Source organism: Chlamydotis macqueenii, chromosome 3, assembly GCF_036417535.1.
Source record: "Chlamydotis macqueenii isolate bChlMac1 chromosome 3, bChlMac1.mat, whole genome shotgun sequence".
In the NCBI taxonomy this organism is placed as follows: domain Eukaryota; kingdom Metazoa; phylum Chordata; class Aves; order Otidiformes; family Otididae; genus Chlamydotis; species Chlamydotis macqueenii.
The window spans coordinates 61478677-61488682 of NC_141558.1; the positions used below are offsets into that span (position 1 = coordinate 61478677).

Here is a 10006-nt window from a genome sequence, read left to right on the forward strand (position 1 = left end):
ACCATGACTGTGGTCTTTCTGTGTCACTTGAGTAGGATGTGTAATCAGCTTTCTCCTTTGCCTTGCCAGCTAACGTTCCCGTTTAAGACTCATCCGCAACACATTCTGTCTTCAGCTAACTACTGTGTTGGGTGAATCCCTGTGTGCAAATGCACATGTGGATAGAAGAATATTACTAGTTTGCAGGTTTTTTATACAAGTCTTTTTGGCCCAAATATTTTTCCAGCTATGTGTGGTCACCCCTTTTGATGTCACTGCAGTTAGGCATGCGTATTTATAGGTTTCATGTGGCCGCCTATCAGAGCTGGTAAAATGCAAAGCCTCCATGACAAATGGAGTGCAGGGAGTCCAACAGCACAAACCGTGGCCAGCTCCACCAGTAATAGCGTAAGGCAGCCCGCAAAGAGTCTGGGTCCCAGCATGTAATGTTTCATTTGGATGGAAACGGAGGACATCAGCCAGCCTACTGCGTTTAATGATGGATGCTGTGGGAACCCGACTTTCAGAAGCTGTGAGCACTTTAAGTGAAGAGGAATTTCAGAAAATCTGTGTCTACATGCATGTATATCATGCCATAAAGCGTACAAGTAATAAAAACTCACCAGAATAGCTGACATTCTTCCTGCCACTCCCCTACAAAGTGTTCTTCTTTTCCAAATTTCGCTCTGAAGCAAAAATCTTTTATTTTCCAAAAACTTTATCCAATGTGCTAATTATTGGAAGGCAAAAGAGAACTTATTTCTTATCAAAAAATTTAATCATGTCTTAAAACCACAAAAATGCAAAGGATTAGCCAACAAAGAAACATCACGGAAGGAGATATTCAAAACAAAACAGTTATGTCTGCACTTTAATCCTTCAGTGATAATTTTGCATAAGATATATTGGCTTTTTTGCATATTTCTCTTTTGACCACTTCATAAAAGAGTCTGCAGTTTACAGTGTCAGCTATCTAGTAATATATCAGAGATGCATCCTGGAAGCAGCGTGGAGTAATAGGCCCTGCAGCAGAGATGGAAGAGGATACCCTTCCTCACTGTCCCCTCCTCACTGTCTGTGAGTCACCTTTTGGATAGGAATATATGTGCATTATAAACCAAACACGACTCAGCCACTTAGGTTTGCTTCCTACAAGCATCCAGCAAAAGGAGATCCACTTGCATGTCTGTGAAAAGTCAACTGAAAATTTGGGCTCAGTGCTGATGTCAAGGATCAGCTGTCTTGGTTTTCCTTCAATAACTTCCACAGCTTACGTGCTCCTTGTTTCTGGTAGATCCTTTGCAGAACATGGCTTAACACAGCAGTAGTACCAGAAACCCTCACCAGAGACCTGACATAGGAGGGAGAAGTGACTCACACCAGGACTCGATGCATCCTTCACGATGAGGGCACTGACATTTTTGTCAACATCTCTCTTAGGTGTTAGGATATTTAATCACAACTTCATTTCTGCAGAAGCAGCTTTTGCCATTCTTGTTCGTACAGTCAGTTTTCCTCTGTGAGCAGCCCTGCTGATTTTTATGAAGCTACTCAAAGGAAAAGGCAGCAGATGGCATAAGTCAGGATGGTAGAAACCATCTAGTTATGACACACACAGGTACTCCCTGCAGTAGACAAGAGCACTACTTATATGTGTCACTGATTTTGCCATCAATGTGACAAAAAGGATTAAAATATAAAATCTGGAATTAAATATTTTGAGTTTCATAAAATATATTCTCAATATCCAGTAAAGAAAAATTTTTAACTCAATTTCCCAGAGTTTCAATGTTATTGGGTTTGTGACATTTCAAGGTTTAAGAAGTCACATGAAATGGAATTATGGCTGCTGCATAACTTTCTACATGGATTTTCTTGAAACTGCAGTTTATTTCCTTTTAAATTTTCTAATCTATAATCAGTAAGACTGAAGTTTTTCCATTCTAGGCATCAGCAAAACTTCCAGATATTTCTAAATCAGAATAGAAGGAAATATTTTTCTTTATTTTTTTCCCCACAATAAACTAGTCTAGAAGACGTTTTCTCAAAAAGCTCTGATTTCTCAGGGCTTTGAAGCAAGACATTAGGATTTCTTGGGGAGGGGCAGTGACACTGTTACCACATATAAATATGTACCTCTTGGGCCTGTTCTTCAGAACAGCATTTTTACTGTCTTGGCAGTGACATTATTTCTTCTCTTTGTTCATTGCTTTATGTTATTTATCACAATGTCTTTTACCTTTCAAAGCAAAAACTGTGACCAGAAACAGATACACAGCACTGGAAAGGAGCCGTGGGAGGGTTTCAGTGCCCTGGCCCTTCTGAAAGGCTGCCCCACTGTTACAAACAACCTTGATCCATTTCCCCAGCACTGTCTGTCCTCTGCAATGGACAAGACAGAATCCTATCACAAAAATATCGCAGAATTACTATAGCATTAGTAGTATTAGTATTATATTATTAGTATTAGTTATTATTAGTATTATTCATATATAATAGTATATTGTTAGTATTATTTCACTTAAGGTATGTAAAAGCATGCTTCTGAAGTCCGTCCACCATTCTACTTAGTTTCCAGACTTTTTTTTTTTTTAAATACAACTTGGAAACAATAATCTGGTTGTACTTTTATTCCAGATTATTCTCAATCCTGACTCAACACGATTCATTATCAGCTTGCTGCCTGTGGGTGACATCCTTGGTTATCGTCCAAATATAGGAAAACACCTGTATTTTACTTGGGCAAAGAGTTTTAAAACCAGCTACTGATTATGTTTTCCTCAGCTGTGGGTGAGCTGAGGTTTTTCTTGGGTGACTGTTCAACGCACAGAAAAATTATGGTGCCTTGATAAGTTACACAGAACATCAAAAAAACCCCCACACAAAAAAACTCAAGCCATGCCATGCAAAATCATGACACACTTGCAGAAATCTTGGCCTCAAGTTCCAAAGCTGTTCTCAAATTACCGTGTTATTCCAGCCCAGGAGAGGGAAGGTAGGAAGCATAAAAAGTTGGCCTTTTTTTCCAGGGGGAAATCTGTAACCTGCCACAGACCAGTCTAAGCCTATGTGTGATATGTCCCCCACCTGACACCTCGCAGACCAGGCATCCCAAACCTCCGCTCCCAGCACGCCTGGTATGTCCTAAATGACCTTATGGCTTTGTGGGTGTCAATTAGAAGTGAAAGAGAGATGCACTATCCTGCTTAGCCAGAGCAACGCAGAGGAGAAAGTCATCTACAGAGCAAACCCACTGATTTGTGCTGATGTTCCCCATGCCAGTATTTCAACTTCCTTTTTAAAACATGAATGAAGAAGTGAATGCACTGGGAAGGCCAAAAGGACTTTAGCTCCATCTGTCTTTCCCAGCCAGTTATTAACCCAGTGGCTGGTTTGTGGTCCCAGCCATTTAACTGGAGAATTAAGTGGCCGCACCATCCCCGTGGTGGCTGCAGCCATCCCAGCTTTGCATCCCTAGGGCTGCATTTCAGAAGGAGAGTCAGGGTAAGGCAATTCAGGTGAGGGGAGAGGGATTGAAACCAGGAGCCAGATTAGGGGTACAAGCCCTGGCTTGGCCAGGGGGGACCTAAAGAGCAGGATGGTTGGAAAAGGACAGGTTCAGCTCATGTAACAACAAGTAAGGAACCAGAAGTTACTCCAGAGGCGAGAGGTGCTGGTTTTGAGGTCTGCCCATGCTGGCCCCTTTGGAGACAGGAAAAAACGGATGATTATGTTGTAAAAAGAGTGTGCAATAGCCTGCAGTCACAAAGGAATCAAAGTACAATAGTCTACATGTATGTGCATATATATCCCACACACGTGATAATCTCCACAAAACAAATACAATTGTGTCCTGTGTCTCCACAAAAGTGTATGGTCTGTATTAGTTCACTTCTACTGGCTCTGGGGTCTCAAAAACGTAAGTCAGTCAGTAAAAGCTACAAATGTGTGGCAATTCCAAAGGCTCATAACACACACGTATGCACACCTTGATTTTCAGAACGCACAGGTAGCAGCATACTAAAGGCATTTTTAAGAAGCCAGATCACTCCTTCTAGTTTTTACCACAAATTTTTAGAAATTACTAAAGTAAAGTTAAAAATAAGTGATAGAAAGGATGCAAGTATATACTTTTTTTGTTGTTTTGTTCTTCTGGGAGCTTCTGATGTCGAAATGTTGATGGGGTTTTGTGCACTCTGGTCATTCGTGCTTAGAGACACAAGCAACTTCACCTTGGTTTTCTGTCATCCTTGCTCCAGTAAGAGTCTTGTAGCTTATTTCTAACATCAATCACTTGGACTATAAATCTCTGCAATGGATATGGCCATTTAAATCTCCACCTGCACAAACAACAATCAGGCCTAGAAAATAAGGAGGCTCATAAATCTCCACGCTGGTGATTAGTAATATCTTGGACCTGCAACAAGGATGTTATAAAGAAAAAAAAAAAAAGAACAGCAAAGCTAATTCATTAATTAGGACTGATATGCTGACAATCTGTTTAGTTTAGACACAGAGAAAACACAAACAGGGCACAGTTAACATAACATGACGTTAGAAGTTAGTGAATTCCCAAAAGCCCAGGGCTTGGAGATATGATATCTTAATGTACTTATCCTTTTGTGAGTGGGAAGGTGTTATCTTCCAGCCAAATGGTAAAGAGTTGGTTTGAAGTTTAGATCTGTCCTTTTTCTTCTGGCTTACATGAGCCAAGGAACCAAGATGGATCAAGAGACAGGAAAGGCGTCCTTGCCAGTTATCAAAAACAATGCTCTGCCTCCTACTGAAACCTTCATTTGTAGACAGTACATAGCGCTTGGCAGCATACCGGTTTGGCCCTCCACCATTCTTGTTTGTTTGGTTGGGTTTTTTGTTTAGCGCATGCAGAAAACCCAATGTGAAGCTCACACAGATCACTAAGAGACCTTCCTGAGGCTACGGTGACCCTGGATTAACTCCGAAGCCACTGCGTGCCATGGTGACATCTCTGGCTGTACATTTGTGTCCAGAGCTGTGTGAATCCTCAGGTGAGCAGCTGAATAAGTGGAGTAGCATGAAGTGCAGATTGTGCCCAGTTCTTCAGTCCCCTGCGTTCGAATCCCCAGCTGCTGGGGGACCAGTGAGGAAGCATGTGAGGAGAGAAGGAGATACAGGAGCACGTTCATGCTTCACTGGCCTCTTTGGGCTCCATATGTGGGTTTAGGAGAAGATTTTACATGGAGAGGAAGAAGAGCTAGGCCAAGGTTAACTGCTTTTAGAAGCCTGCTCCGCAGAGACTGGATACACACATGCATAAAGATGGTAACTGCAGCTCACATCTGCTCATTCAGACTACCCAGCAATCCGCTCATTCGCACTGGTGGTAAAATGATTGGGAATGTTTGGCTTCAGAGGTTGCAGAGCATGGCCTCCTGCCTTCGTTCCCACTGTGCCTGCAGAAAGGGCCTTATCTTGCCTCTTTATTCAAGCAAAACTCCCTGACTTTTGAGTGTGCATGAATCGGCAGACAGTGGAGGGAAACACTGACATCTCCTCTGCAACAACGTGTCAAGGAAAGGGGACTTTTCTGGGCGATCTCTACCACCCAGTAACCTTCCTACCCTCTTCCTTCGTTTCCATCCACAGGCATGCTGACCCTCACCGGCAGCGCGGTGCTCTCCCCCGACGAGCCACGCTCAGCTCAGAGGGCCACTGGGATCTTGGCCGCCCAGCACACCTGCGGACCGGGCAGCCTCCAGGAGGCTTACAGATGGGGGGACTCAAAGAGTGAGAGGGGACTGAAACTTGTCAGAGGTCACTCAGGAAGGCTGGAGGAAGTCAGATCCTCCCGCCTCCAGCCCCTGGGCTGGGATGGTGAAGTCCACGCTGCTGGCCAGGCAGCAGAGCGCTTCCTTCCTGGAATATGCTAGTAGCTGGACAGGATGCGTTCGCAAATATAATAATCCACAAATCTCCCCCAGATTAGGTTACAGGACAGCATTTCGACGGCATGCATTACAAAGCTCCCTGGAAGGCTTGGCTGGTGGATCTGCTGCTTTCTCTGCTCATGACCCAATTTTGGCTTTCGTCAAGAATCATGACACCAGCTGCCTGGGTCATCTAGGAGGCAGGGAGGGGGAGAGCAACCCTGGGCTGGAAAGGGAAGTGGGGAAGGAGAAGAGGAGGAGGAGAAGGAGGAAGGGGGAGGATAGAAAGACAGAGCAGGAGGGGAGAGAGAGAGAGAGAGAGAGAGAGAGTTGCTTTGCTCCAGTTGTGAAGATTTGAATCCCAGTTCCGAGCTCTCGGCAAAGGCTTGCCGGGATACCTCATTCCCAGTCCTGTGCAAAGGTCTGTGATTGGGGATGTGGTGTGCTCAGCGGGCAGGGCCCCTCCCCTGGGCTGGATCCGCCTCTCTTATCCCCCAGATAAATTACTAGTGTCCTCACTAAATTCCTCGGCTTTCTCTCTCTCTCTCCCTCTCTCACACACACTCTCTCCCTCCCTCAAACACGGGCAAAGCGGGGTTGGGGGGTGGGAGGGCAGGCATCCTCTCTGGACTGGTATCGCGCCTTAGTGCCGGGGCGGGGAGGGAAGAGGAGGAAAACCCTGGCACCCCTTCTCTCCTCCGCCGCCTTGAAGTAGATTTGAGGAGCTGCCCTTCCTTCCCCCCCCACCCCTTCCCCCCTTCCCGCTGGTCCTTTGGCATCTTCCAGACCATGTCCACTGGGTCCCTCAGTGATGTGGAAGATCTGCAGGAGGTGGAGATGCTGGAGTGCGATGGCCTGAAAATGGATACTAACAAAGAGTTTGGGGCGTCCACCGAGAGCAACGAGGAGGGATCCAATGGCGAGAACAGCTCCCCTCAGAAGGGGAGAGGGGCTGCGGGCAAGAGGAAAAAAGCTCCCCCCAAGAAGAGCCCTTTAAATGGAGTGAGCCAGGAGGGGAAGCAAGTCCAGAGAAACGCTGCCAACGCCAGGGAGAGGGCGAGGATGAGGGTCCTTAGCAAAGCCTTCTCCAGGCTTAAGACCACCCTGCCCTGGGTACCCCCAGACACCAAGCTCTCCAAACTGGACACCTTGAGGTTGGCCTCCAGCTACATCGCTCACCTGAGGCAGATCCTGGCCAATGACAAGTACGAGAATGGCTACATCCACCCAGTCAACCTGGTAAGTCACGGCCCCGCTAGGGCCAGGCACTCTGTGTGCATGTCCACGGGGAGAGGCGGGCGAGGAGCTGGGATGAGACGTGCGCGGGGAGAAACCTTTGCTGTGCTTCTCACAGAGAGTCCGGTGCCAGTGGGGTGGCATGGGGTATGGTGCAAGGGGACAAGCTTTCAGCTGTCCACTCGCCCTGTGCACCGAGAGCTGAGCATCCCGGGCCCCATCCACTCCTCCTGGCAATCCCCTCCAGGGGACAGGAAGGGGCCACATTGGCCACAGATAGCCAGGGACGGGCTTTACTGCCCCAGAAATGCCCGAGAAAGCTCGGCAGGTTGATGGCAGCTTCCTACCTGCAGGCGGGTATAGGAATTTGGGTAGAGAAAGGTATGCTTTTAGGAAGGACCCAAGCCAAGGACCCAGGATTTATTCTTATCCCTCCTCTCTATCCTAACATTTCCTGCCGTAATAATCCTCAAACTGTAGCTTTCTAAAGACAGAGATCTTGGGGCTCTGCGCTCAGCTGCTCAAATTTGCTGGGTCCAGGACATTTCTCCTATCCACATAAACTGGCAAAGGAGAAATAAATACCAGTGCGGCCTCCCCAGGGGAGGTCTCTGCCCCAGACACACTCCACTGAGCCTCCCTGGGCTGCACTGTGTCTGTCCTGCTGGCTCCCACCACCCACAGAAAGTTTTCCCCAGCAGCCCAGGGTCTCCCTGCTGTACCCAGCCACCAGGAACGTCCAGTTTCCAGCTCTAAAAATACGTGCAACTGATGCAGACCGGTGGTGGGCAAGATTTGCCTACGCTCTTTTTAGACACACAGCCTTTACGTGGCCCAGATGTACGGACCTCGCCAGAGAGAGGGATAGCAGAGGGGATCTGGAGCCGTTTCACTGGGGTCCAGCTCTGCCTTTTGAGCTCTGGACTCTGGGGGAAAAAGTACATTACTCTGTGTGTCATCAGATAAGGGCCTGGGAGATGGCTTTTTGGCTAAAACCGAAATCCTCAGCACAACAACACGGAGAAAAAAAAAAATAAAGTAAAACAAAAACAACACCCAACCCAGATATGACTCCCCCTCCGCACACAGGCACACTGAAACTTGTCCCCCGAGCGGCGGGAGGTCAGGGAGGGCGGCCGGGGGGTGCCGGGAAGCGGGGCGGTCCCGCGGCGAGGCATGAGGCCGCTCCCGCGGGGCAGAGTCCCCCACGCCGGACACGAGCCCACGCGTGGGGCGACGGGGTCTGCGGCGGGCTACCCGCGGCGGCCGTGCCGGTGGGACGCGGACGTGCCGGGGCCGGGGCGGCCCCTTCTCCTCCTCCTCTCCCTCTCTCCCTCCCTCCCACCGGGGAGCGGAGGGGCTCCGCCGCCCCGGGGAGGCCCGGGGACAGCCCGTCGCGGCTGGCAGGCGAAGCGGCGTCGGCTCCCGGCGGAAAGGCGCAGAAGGGTCGGCGCCGAAGCCAGCGGCCACCGCCTCGGCCCCAGCCCAGGCCCGCCGAGCGCTGCCGGCTCGGGCGAGCGCCGGGCTCGATCCCCAGGGGCGCTCCCGAGCTGGACCCGGCGGGCGAAATTAGCGCGGCGGGGGTGCGTTCTTCCCCTGTGTAACCCTCCCCTTCCCCTTTCCCACCCGTGTCTTTTCCTGGCTACAGACTTGGCCTTTTATGGTAGCCGGCAAACCCGACAGTGACCTGAAAGAAGTGGTGAACACAAACCGCTTGTGCGGCCCGACGGCATCCTGAGCCCCGGCGGCCGGGCCGGCACCGTCCCATCCCGTCCGTCCCGTCCCGTCCCGGCGCGGCGCGGCCGGGGGCAGCGGGGCGGGCAGGGACACGCCGCGGCCCCGGCGCTGCCCCGCACCCCGGGCGAGAGAGACGGGGAGAGCCGCTCTCCCAACGCAGAGGAGACCAAACGTGCCCGAGCAAAGACTCCGTCCACCCCGAGAGATTCCCCGACTCTATTTAACTTTATTACGTGCGTGTACAGTCGAGTGTCCTGCAAAAAGAGCCTTGCTGGTTCAAGCGCTACTAGAGGAAAGACAGAGATCAAACAAAACCTACCACGCGTGTATCTTTTGTCTGAGACCTGTGAAAGATGTAGATGCCTAGGAAAAAAAAAAAACTGACTTTGACAGTCATCTCTATGAAGTAATTCACCCCAAAGATATATAGATATATTTTCTTCAAGCAGGTTCTGCTCTGTTTTCTGTGAATAAACCTTCCTTTTTCCACCGAAGGCAGAGCGCTGTGATCTTCGTTTCCGGCCCGGGAAGGGTCCGTGCCCCCGCCGCGCTCGTCCCCGCAGCTTCGGAGCAAATCCCTGCGGGATGGGGCGTGGGGAGGGGGGAGGATGGCTGGGCCCGCAGCCCCTCTTGGCCACGTCTGTGGACGAAGCGCAGTCGGAGGGAGGGATGCCCCGCTGGCCCCCGTCCGGGGCGCCGGGAATTTTTTAACTTTGAAGACCTCCCCGCGATGGAGCAGCGAGCCCACGGGAGACGAGGCCGCGGGGAACAGGGGCGCGGGGCGCTTCCCCGGCCCCGGCCGCTGGTGCGCCAGATCCCCCCGCGCTGTTTAAGTTTCGGGGTTATGACCGCACTGTTTACAAGACGTCGTCGGTTATTTATACTGTTGTTATTATTAGCGGAGGGGCTTCAAATTTCCGCTTCACTTGCTGTCTCAAAACCGTCCCTCGGTTCCGTTTGATACCTGGGTACTTTCTGGAGGAAAGCGGGGGGGGGGGGGATCCTGCAACGCGGCCGCCCCCCCTCGGGCCAAGCCCTCCCTCCGGGCTGGGTTGCAGGGGGCCGGGTTGCGGGGTTCACCTCCCCCACCCCCGGGCACCCCCGCGCTGAGCCGCCACGGGCAGGATGGGGTCTGTTTTTTCTCTTAC

General features: G+C 50.3%; 1 protein-coding gene across 1 annotated transcript; it reads left to right on the forward strand.

The window, feature by feature from the left end:
* Positions 1-6444: 6444 nt before the first annotated feature.
* On the forward strand, positions 6445-9352 carry TCF21 (transcription factor 21). Its single transcript, XM_086744900.1, has 2 exons — positions 6445-7124; positions 8770-9352. Exons 1-2 carry the CDS (start codon positions 6675-6677, stop codon positions 8857-8859), a joined length of 540 nt encoding a protein of 179 aa, XP_086601026.1. The 5' UTR covers positions 6445-6674; the 3' UTR covers positions 8860-9352.
* Positions 9353-10006: the final 654 nt, after the last annotated feature.

Coding starts and splice junctions, on each gene's coding strand:
- TCF21 (XM_086744900.1), top strand. CDS start 6,675: ATGTCCACTGGGTCCCTCAGTGATGTGGAAGATCTGCAGGAGGTGGAG. Junction 7,125..8,769: donor ACATCCACCCAGTCAACCTG/GTAAGTCACGGC, acceptor TCCTGGCTACAG/ACTTGGCCTTTTATGGTAGC.